Source organism: Scardinius erythrophthalmus, assembly GCF_964197995.2.
Source record: "Scardinius erythrophthalmus genome assembly, chromosome: 12".
Taxonomy (NCBI): Eukaryota; Metazoa; Chordata; class Actinopteri; order Cypriniformes; family Leuciscidae; genus Scardinius; species Scardinius erythrophthalmus.
This window is the reverse complement of record NC_138232.1, coordinates 21537107-21557758: the sequence shown is the minus strand read 5'-3', so window position 1 is coordinate 21557758 and position 20652 is coordinate 21537107. Positions and strand designations below refer to the sequence as shown.

Genomic DNA, 20652 nt, shown 5'->3' with positions numbered 1-20652 from the left:
CCAAGATTAATTGTTAACCCCGGGTAAATTATGAGCAGTGTGAAACGTGAAACAAGATAACCTAGGATTTTGTTCACTCAGGGTTTAGTATGACCCAGGGTTAACTTTCCCAAAAAGTGAAAAGCCTTAAAGAGTTCTTCAAAATATCTTCTTTTGTGTTCCACAGAAGACAGAAAGTCAAACAGGTTTGGAAAGACATAAGTGTCAATAAATAATGACCAAAAAAATGGATGAACTATAACTGTACATTTTATTTTCATTCAATAAATTCAGCCTGAAAGGGCAATAAGTGAATTAAGCAGGAAATACTAGTAAAGATTTCAGATAAAAAACAAACAAACTTCACAGGATCAACTGACTAGAAACATGCATGCAGTCAGTTACAAATGTTATGTAAATACAATATATAAAAATAGTATCTTGCATCAAAGTTTCCAAAAAATAACTAAAAATAAAAAGAACAGGCTCAGCTGTCCACACCAATTCCTTTTTCTTTTTTTCTTGCTATGAGAAAACCCAGACCACCAATTCATGTCTAACCTGAAACGTACTGCCTGCATTTAACAGATCAATGTACAAAGTCCTTTACAGTAAGTTTACAGATCTGGTTCATGTCAGTCAGAATGACAACATTTGCTCTGGATAACATGAACAGAATGTTGTCGGATTTCCTGTGATATGATCAATCACTCATCATTCATCCCATAGCAAAAACAAAAGAATATTACTAATGATACTGTGTCTAAAGATAGCAGCTATGTCAGTGAAGACACAAGCTAATCTTAAACTGACAAAAGACGTATCGTTCATAATGTATAAGATTCCATTTGGCAACACATCCTTGTCAATTAAATAAATGCACCACACATGTTAACAGCAATAATATTCTCTCATTGTTGAACATGAATCAATAACATCATTACATAGGAACATAATAGTTACAGCAACTATTAAACATTAGGCAGGTAAATGTTGACTAAAGCCAGTCAGATCAAAATCAACCGTGCAACTGTGTTTATAAGCTAAACATTTACATGATTATTTATCTCTGAACAGATTTGGCACGTTATGAGAGTGATGTAGTTAGTACACATATCAACACCTATACATACAGTATACATGCGGTCAGTTTGACACTTACCGTACCTCGGCTCGGTAGTTTGAGGAAAAAACGGGAATGCCGAACCAGACCGATTTGTCGATGGCAATTCTTCACACGTAAAGTTATATAAAGTTCTCCTTGCAATAACTGTTACCTCATAACAGTTACTCTTTTAATCTATTTGAATGCTCTGCCTCTGCTTATTTGATAGAGCCAAACTCAGAAACCGACCGACCTTTCACTTCTGTAGGCGTAAATAAAGCGGAATGGTGGGAACGGTGGAGGACTGGAGCGCAACAGTTTCTCTACACGTCCACATCGGGAATTTACCAATTCTACTATGGCGGAGGCAGAGCTTATGAATATTAATTAGGTCGTAATGACGTTCCTAGTCACCTTCATGTTAGCGACCAATCATGTAACACGATCATATTCAAGATCAAAAGATTTAGCAAATCATTCTGGGCTACTGAGAGAACGTCACCTAGCGTAATTAATATTAATGTTTCAAAGCCTTCGCCATAGTAAGACTCTCGTCTCTTTAACTGCTGCAGGAGCGCCATCTGTCAGTTAGATGCACCATAATAATACAAGCACCTAAACTACAGGGCAGGATTTCTATGTTAAGTCATAGAAACGTTCACAATTTTCTGCACTTTTTCTTGGGTTATACGTAGTTAATTAATATTTTAATTTGTAATAAAAAATAAAAAAACATTCTGGTAATTACTATCATCCCAGACAGCAACATAGTGTCGGCCCAGATCCGGTACATGTGGATTCAACGTGTACCAGATGTGGGCTGGATGTTGCTGTTTGGGATGAATACTTTGGAAAATTTGTAATTGATTTTTATTTTATTTTAAAGGCAGCACCATTCAATCAATTGTCAATTATTTCTAATTTATCGGTGCAAATTTTTTTCTTTTTTAAATCACGTGCCCCTTCTCCTGCCTCTTGCAACGACATCTCTTCTCTGATGACGTGTTTATTGGAGCGAGGGCGAGACAACCTGTCACACAAACCACAATCATCCAATCAACTACCGATGGACAAAATCAAGTCCCACCCGATATTTTTCTTGTTTGAGAAGGCGTTTCACTAAGATATGTCACAAGAAAACACAATCGTAACTTCCATTTCATGCCCACTTTAAAACTTTCCATTAACCAAAAAAATAATAATAAAGAACACAGGCTGTCTATAAAACGGGTTGACTTTATTGCTTAGAGAATACAGCTTACAGCTTTTGCAAAGGCATGTGAATACGCTTCTCGACTACACCTTACCAGTCATCACAAGATATGAATTAACCACACATTCACAACTCCACTTTTACACATTGCACCTGTAAAAAAAATCTGCTATCAAAACATTGTACAAAGTGTAAGTTAGAGCGTTCAGCGCAATCTGCACCAAAGCACTCATATCATACAGAGAGCAAATACCATGAGCAGATTTCCAAAGCCTATCTGGTGACTGATTTTTTTATAGTTTCTTCTATCTTTGGTACTATAAGACAGATTTTATTCTGCACATGTAAATCTTTTCCTTGGAATACTGTTCTGAACACAGGGCAGGTAAAAGCCTATCTACATAATCTTTATCCTCACTCGAACTAAAATGAACCAAAAAGCAACATCCTACATTACAAATCACGTTCTCTGATCTCACTCAGCAGAACAAAGAGAAATACGGAAGCGGGGATGAACGGCTGTAAAAGTCACTTTCCAAAAATGTTCCCCAATTGTCAAACTATAACAAAGACAAATATAAGAGAAATAAGCAAATCGCCTAAAACAGGATGCAGCCATTCAAAACAGCAGCTCCTGAATTTAACCAATGACAATTAACATGGTACGTCTTACATCACAGCCACATCACATGACTCAGCATCCTTCCCACACACATATGGTGAAACGATGACAACTGCCGTCAATTAAATCAGGAACAAATGAAAGAAGAGGGATTTTCAAGAGCTACTAGTTCTAGTTAACAAGTGAATCGAGGCAAACGTAGCAACAAATCACAGGAGAGCACCCATGACTGCCCCTGAACCGTCAGCATCAATTTATACTGTTGATCTGGGATTTAAAAGTTCATATAGGAGACAACACTGCAGAGGTCCTTCTCTGCTAAGGTTTACGGAGGACAGTGTGAGTGTGTGTGTGGGAGACCGTACATGTCTGTAAATATATATATATATTTGTCAATCTATCTGTGTGCTTCGGAGAAAGCCTGCCGGGATTCACATGTCGTCCTCTTCATCTTCATCCTGGGAAGATCCGGCCTGCTGAGCGGAACTGGCTGAAGCCGCCGCTAACTGTGCCTGCTGGGCGGCCTGCTGCATCTGTAACCACTCCTGCTGTGCCAACTCAGCCTGCTGCTGCCGTGCCTGGAAGACAGCACAACTCATCAGAACACACACTTAATCAAGTTACAAGCCTGGGAACAAACTGGAAAACTACAGAGCGAAAAGTTCCATTTATCCGTTTCACGAATAATTCAAGCTCCTTCAGGATCTTTACCTTGGCAAATAATTCCTGCTGCTGACGTAGAAGTTCTTCCTCGGGAATGCCAAGGTTCTCTAGTCGGGAGCTGGCCTTTCTCCGCTTAAGTGCTACAGTTTTACACTCCTGCAGAACGTCTTTTACTTCTGCGATGTATGAACCGAAACCTAGACTTTCAAGTGCTGGAGAAAAACAAAAAAAGCATTCACTGTTACATTGGTTTTAAGGAGAGATGTACAAGTTTGAGGTGAGATGCAAAACCACCAATGAACAAGAAACCGTTATCTAAATGCTGTAAATCTTTCACGTGAGAGTAATACAATCATATCCATACACGTGCTGTAGAAATGTGAACTTAATACTGAAATACTGAATCTTGTGTATATTAATGCAGCCTGGTCCAAGATCTCAGCTGTTAGCCTAACTAAAATGTTGTTGGTTCAAACCCACCATAATGCATTTGATCAAAACATTTAAAGGGATAGATTGCTCAAAAACGAAATTGCACAATTTCTTTATTTACAGGTTTGAAATAACATGAGGATATGACTTACTTTCTATTACTATTTTTTAAAAGACAAGGCTTAAGCTTAGTTCCAGACTAAAATGCATGTTTGAGCTGCTTTAACTGAAAGCAACTTGTACTGATATATCTAAAGAATATCTCAGTTCCATTGTTTTTATAAAGGCACGTTTATAAAAGATATTTAAATGTCAAAATTGACCTAAGATCTAATCCTGGCTTAATCTAAGCTGTCAGGTGAAACCAGGCCTATATTTTAAAGAACTGTGTAAAAAACGAAAGAACAATTTAAGTCACTGGTGTCCAAAACATTGGACGCAATTGACTTTCATTTTATAGACAAAAGACATTTTTCAAAATATCCTCTTTTGTGTTCCACAGAAGGTTTGGAGTTTGTCAAACAATTTTCATCAAACTTGGTTTAAGATGGTCCTTCGGAGCGAAGTCTCACAGGCTGAGCAGCTGAAAAGTGCCCAAAACCCCTTTAAAGCCAGTCATCGACCAAATTGACAACATTGGGAGAGCAGCTAAGACCAGTAGAACAGTTTAGTCTTGTTTAAAGGGATAGTTCACCCAAAAATGAAATCGTCAGAACTTACTCAGCCTCAAGTTGTTCCAAACCTGTATGAGTTTCTTTCTTCTGTTGAACACAAAAGAAGATATTTTAAAGAACATTGGTAACAAGACATTTGACAGCAACCATTGACTTCCATAGTAGAAAAAAAGGAAATCAATGGGTGCCGTCAAAAGTTTGGTTACCGAAATTCTTTACAATATCTTCTTTTGTGTACAACAGAAGAGAGAAATTCATACAGGTTTAGAACAGCACGAAGGTGAGTAACTGACGACGAAATTTTCATTTAAGGGTGAACCACCCCTTTAAGATGTTTTCAACATGAATTGTTTGGAAAAGATGTAATGAAAGTGAATGGAGACTGAGGTTATCAGACACTTAAACAAGAAATACGGGTGAGGGTGCATGACAGCATTTTCCTTTTTGAGCAAACTACCTCTTTAACTCCAGTTTACTGCACAAGCTTTGAATACAACCCTCTTCCAAAATGAAAAATGAGCTGTTGGCGACCTCAGGATCATCAAGAAGTGCCATCCTCACCGTTTATAACATGTTCAGGGGATATGGTCTTCTTCTCTGATTTATTGCAGATCTCGTTGGCCTCTGATGAGACGAGGTGAATGAACTCTGTGCAGCAGTTCACCACCAGCTCTCTGGCATCGTTCGCTACTCGCACATTGGGAAGCGTTTCTTTAATCATTTTATTGATCGCCGCCCTCGGGATCGTCAGGTCATCGTCGTTCCCCGATGAAGAGGCCATGAGGGATGAGCTGCCGACGTGCTTCAGAGTTTAAAGGAAATCGAAACCAGGCGAGGAGGTTTAATGGGATGTTAATAATGATACACCCACAGCAACGGCTTTGTGTGGAGATTCAGATGATCTGGTCGGCTTTCTTCTAGCAGCTCGCTAAAACACTGTCCGACAGAGTGCAATTTTGAATATAGCTTTGAATTCAAATTTAGGGAGAGAGTGTAACGCAAGTGTTTGGAGGATGAGAGGAGTCAGTACCTTTCGGTCGATCAGTTTACGCTGACTCTCCACATCCACACATCAGTGCTGCTGCTGTTCCTGTGCGCCTTTATAATCATGATTCAACTCCGATCGTTCATTCTCAAGCTACCTGGGTAAACCAATAAACGCCGCGCTTGTTCAGCTAAAGCACGGAGCAGAAATGAAGAACCCAAAAGCTATTAATTCATTACTTCAACCATTCGGTTAGCGACCAACGAAATGAACCCCACAATGCAACACTTCCGGATATCCGGTGCTTCTTCTGCTTGATATTGTTTCGCGGTATTGCGCGATACTGCCACCTACTGTAAGAAACGGGAATTAAGGAATTTAATCGCGAATTAAAATGTTTGATTGTGTACTCTCCTGGTATGTTTGTAATGAATTAAAACTACAATGGCGAGCTCAAGATTTTGGAAAGGCATGTGGTTACATAGTTGGGGTCCAAGCAGGGTAGTTGTAGGAGTTCTCTTGTTTGTTATTGTTTTCTTTTTCTCCTCCTTTTTACTGTAGGCTATATATTGTGTATTACTACATTTATGATATTACATTATTATTTGGAATATAATAGTAATATAATATTGTATTAGGCCTATAGTTAGTACACGCAGACAAAGGAACCACTAATTATACACAATCCTCCTCCTAAATGCTCAACTTTTGTGATTTGATGCTTTTTATGTTTTTCCTAGGTAGAAACGCTGTATGTCTTAAAATATAAATAAAACAATTTTTTGAAAAATGGTGAGTAACATGACCTTTGGGATATGCAAGGCAGTTTTTGAGAGACCTGGCCACAAGGTGGTGCTGTAAGTGATTTTACATTTGTGTTTTACATTTGAATCAAGCTGGATTCAAACCTTTTCCCCCCTTCTTGCTCTGAATTGCCAACTTGAGGAATCTAATAGCACAACATGATGTTTAATTTCTGCCTATAAAACTCAAAAAAAAAAAAAAAAAACAGAGAGCACAGCCAGGCTATTTGCATTAAATTCAAATTGTATTAGCCTACTCAGGGGGCAGTTCGGTGTCAAGCCAGTATGGAGAAAGGTGCAAAATTGATTTTTTGGGAGTGGCCCAGCTGGATGGTCATATTTTAGCAAGACCTTTGAATTCACATCAACATATGTAGCCTATGGTCCGCTCCATGCTGCAGCGTATTCAGAATCGGCTACTTAGACAGGAAGTATGACTACAAGGATTGCATACAAGGATTATCTATATAAGACTTAAAGATGACAAAAAGAAAAAAAGAATAGGTAAATTAAGAACAATTCATTCAGATGTCCTCAGCTGATAGACAGAAAAGATTTTGTACAGGTAACAGAACAATTATGAACAATTTGCTCACTTTTTGCCAGCTATTTAAAATAAAGCATTGTACAATCTGATTAGATTGTCTTTTTCATAATGGAATGATCTTTAACAGAACAGGGGAAACGGGTCAATTGTAGGCTAGGCCTACCTGTAATGTATTTCAGAAAGCAAGGTTAACTTTCCATCAGTGGTGTATTATAACGAAGTAATAATACTTCGGTTTAGTAGGCTGCTTGAGTATTTTTGGGGAGAATCTGTAGCCTACTTTGAGTTTTAATATTTCTGTCAACTTTTAGGCTACTTTTACTCCACTACATTTCCTAAATAAAATGTATATTTTTACTACATTTCCCCAAAGCATATTCGTTACTTACAAAATAAAGTCGGAAGAACACAGACTGCAAGCAAGCATGTGCAAACTCGTTTGCTCGCACAACCGCGGTTGCTGGAGCGGCCTATGCCTGTCAAGGGTGCGCTGTCATTATACAGTACGAGAGCGGCCTCTAGAGGCGAAATAAAAACTAGCACTGCACCGACGCCTCGTGGACGTGGAGTTTGTTTTGACACGTGACGTGATGCTGCACTTCAAAAACGGAAACAAAACGGTCTGTAACAGTGCACTACACTGCATGTTGTCGTATCATTATAAATTAATCTGTTAACTAGATGCTGCATTATTGGAGAACATCATATTTAATGCCGTCGAGGCTGAGAGGAAGCTGAGTAATGTTATAGGCTAGCCTACCGCGGTTAAAACAATGTGACTAAATCACATACGCAAGGCAGACCCAAATGTTTAATGTCACTATTGATACCATCTATTTGCATTAGTTTATATCGATTTGTTCCACTTCATGCATTCGTTATCCAGCAAATTTGCATATTTAAAAGCAGAGACATGAGAAAGCAAACTGTAGGCCTATCCTCATGCAGCTGACAGAAACAAATCAAAAATGCATTTGATTTCAGTTCAGTTCTGTTTTTTATTTGATTTTATTTATTATCGTCCCTGTGGCTGTAACACAGGCTGTTTTGATTAAATAATCATCAATTGTTCAAAAATAGAAGCAAATAACGTGTGAAAGTAGGCTATACATATAATATAGGCTACATGTGTCTAAATTCAATGCTATGCCTTTATGTGTAAAGATGGCCTTCTTTAAGCATGCCTGTATGGATTGATATGAAATGGTAGTAACTAACTAAGGTTGATAACAGTATTGTCATTGTTAATTTCAACATTTACTAATACATTTTTAACATTTTAAAGTTGTCTCTTTCATTAGTTAGGCTAATACTTTATGAATTAACATGAATGATCAATGAATAATTCATATTTTTACATTTAAAACTTACAATAAACATTTTGGAAAACAAAATGGAACAGAGTTAAAACAATATTGCTGCTCAAACTGTACAGAACAATTTTTAATAATATTTATTTATTTTGTATTTAGCACTTTTACTTTCAATACTTAAGTACGTTTAATATTTAAAAAAATACTTTTCATACTTAAGTACAATACATATTTTATTAAAAAACTTTTATTCAGGTGATATTCTAAACAGTGACTTTAAAGGGACTATAATATGTGAAACTCACTTTTACATAAATATGTGTTGGCAGTGGGTGTACATGTGATGATGAACCTGTGGGATATCATCCTGTGAACATCACTTCACAGTATTATTACTGTTCATTATGTTATGATTATGATTTCATATGTGTAAAGAGACAATGCCAATGTTTGGTGTTCAAACTGTGTTTTGTAGCAGAGTACAATAATTGAACAGATACTTAAAGGGTAACTAAACCCTTAACCAACTTTTTTTAGTTAATGATCTGTAAGAATGGGGCTTTATTAGTGCTGTTCATTGATTCGAGTAACTTTTTTGACATTTGGGTATAAAGTGTTTTAATTCTACAATATATGGTGTAAAAACGTCTGAGTGCTGCCCTCTTAAGGTTGAACGGTGGCTAATGCAGTTGAATTTTCCTATTGGATGTTGCGGTACTGCGTGACGTAAGCGGTACTGTGTGACGTAGGCGGGTTCCAGCTCACCACGCCCTCCCTTGGTACGAGCTCACCACGCCCTTGGATGAGCTAGCGTAGATTTATCTGTATTTAGTACAGTGGTAGGTGTAGTGTTGCTAGTGGCAACAGCACTGCTGGACTGCATAGCTTTCCAGCAGACTTGGAAATTAGGTGCCAGTGTTTGCATGCACTTGGCCTGGAAGACCGTGAGTGTAAAACCTGCATTTTACGCGGAATTGCTTTTCCAACGCAATAGAGGTGGAAATGGGCTTCTCCACACAGCTCGCGCTGAAAAGCGACGCAGTGCCAAACGCTGCTACTCCTGCATGGACTCCACCACCGCAGCGTCGTCTTGATGTGAGTGATCATATATATTTTAATCACAATTTATGGTTAGGCTAAAGTTAATCCTCTGGGGTCGGCAAACGCGTCGGCGCATTTTGCTGGATTTTTTCACTAAGCGGCAAAATATGAATATGCCTTCAGAGAGCGCGCGCTATTGACATCAACTCGATAAAACTCATCAGATGCATATTTACGTCGTTTTGTGACCCTGTGAGCAAACTCTCCATTTTAGACAGTCTGACAGCAGGTCTCAGGTGCACGCCCCCCCGCTCACGGTTCGTCCCCTCTATCTCCGCTGGGGTATGCCCACTTTTCTAGCATTTTTCAAATATTGCCAGTGGGTGGAGTCAAGCTCTGACCAGGGGTTTAGTTACCCTTTAAAAGACTTTATATTTCTTTTATTTTGCATATATATAAGGACATTACATAGTATATCTGACCTGTCTGGTCCAGTGTTTGGTAGGGAGTGGCCAGATGACGTAAAGCCCCCCGAATATAGTCTACTTATTAGTGGTTGTGCCATTTACTAGGACAGAGAAGGATAGGAATGCTCTGAAATGGTAATGGTCTTATTTAAATGGTGTATTGTTTACCTTTGATCAATGATATTATTCGTGATCATGTTTATCTGTTTAAATGCATATGTGATAGCGCTGATATTGAACTAAATGTGTATTCATTGTCATGGGTGTTAACCGCCCCATACTGATGGTATGATCCGCTAGTGTTTGGCGGGAAGATTGCACAAGCTAGACTCTAGCCTAGCTGCTAGAGGGAGGCTAGTTGAGCCACAGTTGAGTGAAGGGCCAGAGCTTGTACAGCCAAAATGCTGTAAGATGCGAATGTCTGTTGTGAATTGTCATTGTCAGAGGCTAGATATGATGCCTTGTTTGCTGCTCTCAGCATGTTTTATTTATGTTTTGTACAGTCTATTTAGAGTATTTTTGATGATTTGATTTGTTTATTTTGAACTTTATTTGGAGCAGATGTGCAGAGACAGCTGTCATAATAAATTCACCCGGACTTTAATGATTACTGTACCTATGTAGTGTACTCAACTCATTACACTTTTCCCGGGCCTGTCGGCAAAACAAATTCACGTTACAGCTCAGGGTAACTGTATACAACTAGCCATCCGACACATGGCCATTGCGGCTTTCCAACACAAGGCAGCAGTGGTTGTAACAGCATCCCGACATAACCCTATAAATCATAAGCAGAATTATAAGTCTCAGAACAAGGTTCGCAGAATCTGGGCAAAGTGACGTCACTTTGTTTGCACAAGCCCCTCCCACGACTGTTGACGGACACTGACGTTTTAGAATAGACCTGCCCTGAGTGAGCTGTACACAGTCCACCATTGTTTCGACACCAGAGCAGCTGTAGCGACAAGAATGTCTGCAACTCAGACAACGACGTAACTCGCTGCTTAACTACCATAGTACAATGCATCGTTGAAGAAATCAGCTAGCTAGTCACGACTGTTTCCCACCTCGTAGGCTCACTATTGGCCGACGCGGGTCATGTGTGTGATACGTGTTGACGTGCAACACAGGCGCGCGACGCAAAAGCACTACGTGAAAAGACTCGAGGCCCAGAGAGAAGGAAATGAAAAGTGGAATAAAGTCGTTATTTTTGTTTGTTTTTGCGCACAAAAAGTATTCTTGCCGCTTTATAAACTTAAGATCGAGCCACTGGAGTCACTTGGACTATATTAACAATGTCTTTAATACATTTTCTGGGCCAGCAAGTTTCAGTCCCTTAGAAGCCTATGGAGGAGTGATCCAGCTCTCAGATTTAATAAAAAATATCTTAATTTGTGTTCCGAAGATATTCTTAATATGGGGAACCATCCAGCTAAATTCTGCAACAACAATTCCATTAAGTTCAGCAAGGAATCTTGGGGTCTTTCTTGATGACCAGCTGACCTTCAAAGACCACATTGCTACACAGCATAATCATGCAGGTTTGCAATGTACAACATCAGGAAGATCAGGGCCTTTACTCCCTTAACTGCAGCCACCTAAAAATAAGTAAATGAATGCTATTTCACTAGCAATTTCACTATATTCCTTTGCTCTTGCTATTTCTTAATCCCTCCTATTCTAGCTTGTACAATCCTGAGCGATGACTGAAACTTTGTATTACTAGCACTTCTCATGTTTATTGCCTCTTTAAGATGAACCGCTTGTTGTATTCCTCAGTTGTAAGTCAAGAGACAGTCTTTTATTTTTCCAAAGTGAAGCTCTTGCGGCTTCTCCAGCGCAGAAGCTTGAGGAAATTGAGACTTGCATTGAACACCTTGTCGTGTTCAAACACCATCTTGTAGAAGGTTTCAATGGGAAGGTCACCGTTTGGATCTGCATATTTCAGGGTGGTCATGGGTGTGTACAGAGTGTTAGTCTGATGGCGAAATGGTGGGTTCTCCATGGTAATCATTTTGAATGTGTGCTGATTAGAGAAGAAATGACAAACAGTATGGACTATTAGTAATTCAGAGAGAAAACAAAACATCTATTGGAATGGTAGATTGCTGCATGAAACTTTTTGAAGTCTTGTCTAAGTACCTCTGCAACATCCTCTGGTGTTTGTCCAAGACTCTCAAATATCTGGCTGTAATTCTTCATGTAGATGTTTTGGAACATATCTGCAGTCACTTTATCAGCTTTGGAGAGGTCTATCTTCAAGCCTTCCTCATACACCTTACGCTCAAACTCTGTGACGACAGGTCCTGGTTCAATCAGGCTGATACTGCACAGATGCAAATATAATAGACATATAATAGACATACAATGACAACTTAACTGTGACAGCCAAGGCATTCAACGGTTTCAAAACACATCAGAACTCTAGAACTGAGCTCTCTTAAACTTGGAAATTTTAAAAAGTTACAGTCACGCAAAACTGCCATAAAAAACTGAGGTAATGTGTAGCTACTGAGCATTAGTAGAACAGAAGTGTCAGAGTTTTGTCAATGTTTGTTCACACAAACATGCAGAACACCAGGTACACTACTACAGGTGCACTGTTCTCCTATGACAATTTTACAGTATATAAATTATTTTATTACAGCCCAAACTTGTGGCCAGCTTTCACAAAATTACAGTAGACACCCTTTATGTATATATGCTAGTTTTAAGATTTTGGAGATCTGAATGAATTAGAGGAACATCAAGTTGATTGTAGCTCACACGTTATTAGTATAAATGTAAATTTATTACATAGTTTTGGATAGATGGATGTGTGTATGTGCTCATTGCTCCTCTGTTTTAGCGTGTTTACTAGTTTAGTTTTATAAACCTGGTATTATATATTATGAATATTGCTTGTTTTGGATAAAAGTGTTTTCTAAATGAATAAATGTGCTTCACTTTATTTTGATGGTCACTTTAACACATTCTGTTGCCTATAAGTAACGTTGCACCTACTAGGGTGACCAGACGTCCCGAAAAATTCGGGACAGTCCCGAAATCTAAGCTGTTGTCCCGAATCCCGAATCCGGCCCTAATTGTCCCGAAAATTATACCAAATCAAATTCTTGAGTAGGTATTGTCTGATAAAACATTAAAAACTGTCCTTGGGGGTTGAGTCGTCCTGCAGCCAGCCCCCGCCGGCTGCTCATTGGCTGCAGCATCTTTTTTTTTTTTTAAGTTCTACAAAGATACCGTAGGCGCGTTGATAAGCGAGCGCGAGTTGTCGCAGCTGCGAGTAGGCTACAGTGAATGTGCATCAGGCAGCCAGTCATAAAGGAGTGATTGATTGGTCGCGGCACTGTGTGCAAAAAAAACTTCGGCCTAATGTCTGATGTTGGGTAACACAAAGCAAATCATCTACACAATTTTTTATTTTTTTTATTTAATGACCGACAATTTATATTTCTAGTAGTAGCTAGTAGTAGACTGGTAGGGTTAGGGTTAGAATAAGTTGGCATGTACTTGCAGTAAGTTACTTATAGTCAGTAGCAGTGCTGTCGCCAGACCTCAGTCTTAAGGGGGGCATATGAAATGCATGGGAGGGCACAATTATTATTAGCCTACAGTACGTATATATATAATAATTATATACTCTATTCGCGCAGCACTTAATCATCACATTAAACATAACCAACAGCAATATGACCAGGTTGCCTATCGCCTACACCACATTATATAGAAGCAATATTATGAATATCCTTAAAAAACTTGACTATAAAACATATTAGATATAACACCAGAAGCATCTCTCAAACATTGCATTTTAAAGCAGTCAACAGAGGGATATGCATTGCCAGCATTTTTGGGGGCGGGCCCGGCCCCCTTTGGCCCACCCATAGCGACGGGTGTGGTCAGTAGAATGTCTGTTGGAGGACCATCACAATAAAAGCATTAACCGATATTAAGCAGAGAGTCTACTAATACTCTAATGAGAGTTAGTAGACATGTTGTTGCAAAGTTACTTATAGGCCTAGTCAACAGAATGTTCTAAAGAAACCATCAAAATAAAGTGTTACCAATAAATGTAGCCTACTCCTCGGTAGTGGGGGGGATTTGAGGTCATTCAGTGCTTGGACCTACATATAATCACTTACTTTAGATTGAATCTCAGAGCTTGAACTGCCAGACTCTCACAGAACCCTTCAACAGCAAACTTGGACGCAGCATAAATGTCATTAAACAAAATACCTGTGCACATGAACACAACACTGATTAGAGATAGCAAAATCTTGTTGAATCCTCTCAGATCTTCTTTAAGTCATTGTTAATCCTTTAAGTATCCAAAGTTCGTTCTCTCACTTACTGGTGTAAAGAGCTCAGACGCAAATATAAGGCTCACCCTGAATCCCCATGACACTGCTGATGACCACTATGTGGCCACTTTTTCTCTTCTTCATATCAGGCAAAACCTCCTTCATGAGTCGCACAAGTCCAAAGAAGTTGGTGTCCATGACAGTTTTCATCTCATCAATGGTCTGACACTCAATGGGGCCAATTATTCCCATTCCAGCATTACTAACTGAAACGCAGAGAACAGAGGGGTGGGAACAACGATACTGATTCAGGATAAGTTAAACAAATCATTAGGTTTTCATAAGCCTTGAATATTAGCTTTTTTCAGTTTTATCTTATCTACATTTTCAAAAGCACTCTGTAAATAACCCTTGATTGCGTATGTTCCTTACTGTATTTGTATGTATATTGATACTTTGCAGTCACGTGATATCTGGCGGGCGACAAACGCCGTTAGTGCATCCAATCGCACAACAACTATCTGACATGTCGTGTACACCTCAAAACACCAACTTTTGTGTATTAAAACTGGCAACGTCCTGGCAAGATCCTTGATTAGTTTACTGGTTTTCGTTGCTAGAGAATGACGTTCTTGCCCGCCAGCCAGTACAACTGACGTCACGTGCAAAGTATCAATATGTATATTTGTATCAGTGCTCTTAAAACACACTTTATTTGGAAAATCAGTACACCTTAATGGAAATGTGTAATCAGCTTATCGTGTTATATGGTTAAGATGTTTCTTTGTCATTCAAACATCAGAATGGCAAAGAAATCTGACCTAAGTGATGTAAATCTCACAGTAAACTGCTGGGTAATATGCATGCCCATGACATCACCATTTTCACAAATTCACGTTTTTGTAGTTTACACGGATAAGTTAACGGGATTGTTTTCAAAAACTTGCATTTTCAGGCCCCCAACATGCCGTTGTTATGTAAATGAATGGCCAATATGCATACTTTTTTTTACTTTTTTATACTTGTAAACTGCCCCTAAAACAAGAGAACAAATTATAATTTGTGGGAACTAATTCTTAATTCCTGGCCACAATATCTTGTTTTTTTCCACTAAATGTCACGTGCAGGGCTCCATGTTATGCTGTCTCTGATCCTTCCTAGTATTAGAAACATTAGTACTTCCTACTACTAATATCAGTAGAGCTACCAAATGCAATGGCCGCTAAGTGAATACTATAGTGTTTACATACATTTACGATAAACATATAGTATTTTATTATTGAGATAATATTGTTTAGAGCACTGAAACAAAGGAAAATAACAATAAAGCATTTGTGTTTTTATGTAAGAAGTACATCTAATAAAATCTTACTGAGAATGTCGACTCTACGCATGGGTAGGCTGTTGACACAGGCTTTGATAGAGTTCTCGTCACACACGTCGAGCTGCTTGATCTCCAATGTGCGTCCCAAAGTACGACCCGCTGCCTCCACCAAAGCTTCTCCTTTAGCCAGATTCCTCATGGTGGCATACACTGCCAAAGTCAAAACATTTAGCTCAACTTCCATTTAAACTATAGTCTGCTAACATTTGCATTGACCAGTCTATGTGATTTCAGATAACAGATGGGGAACACAGTCGTCATTTAATTACTAGTAGATTAAAGCTTAGCTACTTACTTTAAGAAAATCTTCAAGCCAAGTCAATTTATTGAAGACAATCCACAAGATACACATGAAGAAATATTGTGAGAAACTTTTTTTTACTGCAATTTCTCAGCATATCAAGCAAACAGAGCATAGTTGTTTTAACCTTGTGAATATTTCCTTACTCACGCAAGTTCAAACTGACATAATCTGTGTGCACTTTTACATAAGAATGATATAATAACTGCTTGATCTCCAATGTGCGTCCCAAAGTACGACATGCTGCCTCCTCCAAAGTTTCCCTTTTATCAAGTTTCCTTTCTGTGGCATACACTTCCAAGGCTCAAACATATAGCCTACAGTAAATTTCATTTGAATTAAACAAGGGTAACAGGGTAACAGTTTTGGGACATGCTAGTGTGCTAATTTGCTGAGAAAATCAGGCAAACATCCAAGGTGATCAGTGAGAAGAGTTGTAACACTGTTGTTTCACCACTAAAAATAATTAAGACTTATAAATAATTAATTCACAAAAATACTGAACTGATACATATGCATACATTACAATGATTTAGTATAAAATGTGTCAGTATATTTCACTTATTTGGTACTCTAAGAATTGTCCCAGAGCAGTGTTACAGTTGTACCTGGCACGGGGTAACAAAAGCACTCCTGGTCTTTAACCATTAATAGTGGAAAATATATATTATATACGTAGGCTTTTGACATTTATTTTTTGATAATGTGTAAAAAAGGTTGTAAACACAAATAAATACAGTATGTATGAAAAAAAATGCATGTTTGTTTTGAACAGTATTTGTGCAATACAAAAGCAAAATTTCACAACTGTTCTCGATGTACACCACTATTATACTACTATAACCTACTTTGACAATAATTGTATGTATTTTATATGCTGGTCTTACCCATAAACCTCTTCTTCTCATCTCTGGCTATACGAACAGCAAGTGCCAATCCAATGCCAGAAGAACAGCCAGTGACCAGAACAACCTTTTGATTCATGGCTGCAACAAAAATGTTGCTTTCTCTGACAATGCGGTGAGACAAAGAACAGAAAGTAAAAGACAGCTAAGAATAACTGGAAACGAGATAAAGAGTCTGAATGATTGGGAGCTTGAGAGATGAGCTAAAACTCTTGCTAATCCACTGCATAAAGACTCAGCAGAATGACCCACGTGTCACTCCGGACTAGACATGTGGTGGACAATACGTAACAATACGACTGCCGAGATACAAGTTCTATGCACCGCTGTTGTCTAAAAGAAATATCTGATAAAACACAATAGGCTATCACTGTGATTTTGTAAAACATAAAATCATACACACATACTACTGTTCAAATGTTTGGTGAGATTTATTTAAAAGAAGCCTTTATGCTTACTAAGGCTGTATTTATTTTATCAAAAATACTGTAAAAACAATAATATAAAATATTGATACAATTTAAAAAAACTGTTTTCTATTTTTGATATATTTTAAAAAGTAAATTATTCCTGTGATGCTCAAGTAACATTTATTATTATTATTATCATTATTATCACATTTGAAAACGGTTGCTCACAACTGATCTTAGAGCTCAAACATGAATTGGGGCTCAGGTCAGGAAGCAGACAGACTGGCTAAACCTACCGTCTGCCAGCTGCCTGTCTCACATCACCAAGGTCAGATAAATCAGATAAATCCCATCACATATAGAGCATCTTTCACCTAGATATCATCATATAGAGACTGTGTCTGTTCCCCGAATTAGGAAATACAAAAAAATTCCAAACCCTTCTAAGTTTAAAAATTTAATTGATGTTCAACAAATAAAAAACAGATATAATAAAAATGATAAAAAAAATATTAAAGCTTGGGTTGCTGAATATTCGATCCCTTACTTCAAAAGCACTTATTGTTAATGATATGATTACAGATTATAAGATGTCCTGTGTTGACAGAAACCTGGCTAAAACCACACGATTACATTACTTTCCCAGCTAACAATTTTAGGTCATAAGAATGTTTCCGTAACGTTCCCATTAAGTTATAAAAACGTTATTTCTGAATGTTCTAGAAACGTTCAAAGCGTCCAGTTTTTTGGACGTTGTATTAACGTTATTTCTTATAAGAACATTATTCAAAACGTTATTAGAACATTCAATTCTCCTGTTATATAAACGGTGTATTAACGCTCTTGCTTGGTTATAAGATCGTTATTCAAACGTTATTAGAACGTTCAATTCTTAGGTAATAAGAACGTTTCCATAACGTTCCCATTAAGTTCTAAAAACGTTATTTCTGAATGTTCTAGGAACGTTCAAAACGTCCAGTTTTTTAGACGTTGTATTAATGTTATTTATTAGTTATAAGAACGTTATTAAAAATGTTATTAGAACGTTTAATTATCTTGTTATACAACGTTGTGTTAATGTTATTGCTTGGTTATGAGAACGTTATTCAAAACCTTATTAGAACATTCAATTCTCCCGTTATATAAACGTTCTCAATGTTTTTCTAAGATTATGAAAAACGTTCTTAAAACATTACATTCACTTGTTTAAACATTTAAACATTCTCAATGTTTTTGCATATGATGTATATATGACAATCATTTTATGAAAGCACCTTATTAAGAACTTTCAGATTTAAAAATTAAGGTAGAAGATCTAGAAAGATAATTAAAATAAAAAAAAACCCATGAATCATGTCTATAATATGTGTAATGTTCACTGAAGACGAGCTGAAGTGAACCAAAGTGTAGTTTATTTCAAGATACAGATACAATTGAAACCGACTTGGGTTAAATTGAAATATGAAATTAACATGAAAATAAACCTGGACTAACATAGAACAAACTGAATAAACTTCAAAATAATGAAACATGAAACAAAACTAAAACAGCCTCTTTACCTAACCTTAACCTATCAGCAAGCTAAAAAAAAAAAAAAAAAAAAACATTTTAAATGACACTACAATCACATCAGCTTCCACTTCCAGCGCATCGGACTGGACTGAACCCTGAGAGGATCTCCGGAGATACTGCAGGGAGAAAATAAAACAATACATGTTGTATTAAAGTGTGGTGAGATTAGTATAAAAGCACTGGGATGCTGTACTTGCTCATGCACAATATCTAATTAGATTTTCTGACAATTTACAAAAAGTTTAATCTGCTTTGGAATATTGGGAGAAAACATGAAGATACAAGACAAGCTCTCTGCTCTTGTCCCTAAGCCAAGAGCCAGATGCTACTAAATTTATATTACTTTTCATGCTCAAGGACTTTGCATTGTTTCCATTTTAATGCACTCTTAAAGTTTAAACTGCATTAATGAGCCGTGCCACATCCCAAAACTGCAATCTAATCAAAAATATTTTAAGAGCCATTCCACCGAATGGGAGACATTGATGTCCCCAGAACATCATATGTATAAAATTGCATTAAAATTAACTCTAAAATACATTTTATTATTAAGCAAAATGTCCTGTATATTAAGCTATAACTACAAATTTTAAAATTTATAATTAAAAACATTAATAAAAACTACAAAGAACACAAAAAATAGCATTTTATGCATGTCCCCACTCTCTGTCTCTAAACTTTGCCATGAAATATAATGATTAAAATCCTTCAGAAATCTTAAGTTTTGGGGATTGTTGTGTGACTTTATATCCAATCTATTTAAAATGTTTGTTTGTTTTTATGAGAAAAAAATATTTTATCTAATATTTTAGATAAAATACACATTTTAGTCATGTCCCCGGGTTTTCACTCAGTCCTGTTACCCTAACACATTCCCCCCTCTGAAAAACTTGGAATATTCCACAAGACACATTTTCAACAGGAAGTTGCATTATCTTGATCTTCTAAAGGCAATGGGAAGACCATAAGTAAGTCCTCTCATTTGAATTTCTGTATATTTGATGAAATTGTAACTATGAATGAGAAGGTCAATCTCAACATACCGTCATGTAACCTAAATGATTTCTTAGAATTTGTTTATTTTAAAAATATTAACTTTTGTTAACTTACTACAATTTGCTCAGTGTCCTCATGCTATTAGCATGTATGCTATGTGGCCATGCCATGTATTTGATAACGTTTTGCTGAAAAACTCAATCCTGTTACTTTCAGTCCTGTTACTTATATGAAAAATAACAGGAGTGAGTTAAAGTAACAGGAGTGAGTAGAGTCCTCTGTTTTGTTGATTTAATACTGTAAATATTAGTTGATATAATACTATTCACCTGAATTATGAGTTTTAAGGTTGCAATTACTTGTATTGTAGACATTAGCATTAGTTTTACGATGTGAACACTGTACTTCCAGGAAGCCAGTCCACCACAAAGTGACTCGAACGTTTTGTCTTTGTCTTCCTTATATTTTGTAGAAGACGAAGAAAACCCATACTATGCAGGTGCCAGAAACACCAACCAATGGCATATTGCAATGGAAGGAGCCAAACACACCCGCAACCCTCTTTTCTCCCTTTTTTGTCTTACCTTCTGTTCTGTCCACTGTGTGCGTACTCTCCACAAAGTGACAGACAGCTAAACAGGTGTACTGGGCACTCAATGATTAAAGATGACAAGGACGTGGAAGTAAAGTTCAGTTTTTTTACTTGTTTGTCTTCATCACTTGTTTTTACAGTGCTTTTCCACTTACTTTGTGAAACTAAAAACACAAGAAAACTTTCTTTCAGTTTACAGTTATATCAGTCACAAACACTCAATACCATGAGGTAAATATTGCATGTGAAAGCAGACGGCAGTTATATATCTTATCATACAATAAATCATGACAAAATATACAGCCCTAACCATTCACAAACATTAAACTTACAAACATAGCTTCTTC

The 20652-nt window shown here is 37.3% G+C and overlaps 3 protein-coding genes across 5 annotated transcripts in view; all 3 read right to left on the bottom strand.

Annotated features, from left to right (window-relative positions):
• gng12b (guanine nucleotide binding protein (G protein), gamma 12b) overlaps positions 1 to 1269 on the bottom strand; it is a 62027-nt gene extending 60758 nt beyond the window's left edge. The window contains exon 1 of the mRNA XM_081380346.1: positions 1142 to 1269. The gene's annotated coding sequence lies outside the window, so the exon portion shown is untranslated. The remainder of the gene's footprint in view (positions 1 to 1141) is intronic.
• Positions 233 to 5979, bottom strand: dr1 (down-regulator of transcription 1). 3 transcript variants are annotated; one of them, XM_081380341.1, is made up of 4 exons: positions 5719 to 5979; positions 5250 to 5490; positions 3631 to 3794; positions 233 to 3497 (listed from the first exon to the last, which is right to left on the bottom strand). In XM_081380341.1, exons 2-4 carry the CDS (start codon positions 5467 to 5469, stop codon positions 3351 to 3353), a joined length of 531 nt encoding a protein of 176 aa, XP_081236467.1. In that variant the 5' UTR covers positions 5470 to 5490; positions 5719 to 5979; the 3' UTR covers positions 233 to 3350. The 3 variants fall into 3 exon arrangements, with proteins under 3 accessions (XP_081236467.1, XP_081236466.1, XP_081236465.1); XM_081380340.1 differs by having other exon boundaries at positions 5250 to 5624; positions 5719 to 5969; XM_081380339.1 differs by having other exon boundaries at positions 5250 to 5979.
• Positions 5980 to 11645: 5666 nt separating this feature from the next.
• On the bottom strand, positions 11646 to 16814 carry LOC308699673 (retinol dehydrogenase 8; the record flags this gene model as incomplete). The annotated part of the gene is made up of 6 exons (XM_081380583.1): positions 11646 to 11870; positions 11987 to 12170; positions 13987 to 14080; positions 14232 to 14411; positions 15518 to 15679; positions 16718 to 16814. The coding sequence occupies 6 exons, from the start codon at positions 16812 to 16814 to the stop codon at positions 11646 to 11648; spliced, it is 942 nt and encodes a 313-aa protein (XP_081236709.1).
• Positions 16815 to 20652: the final 3838 nt, after the last annotated feature.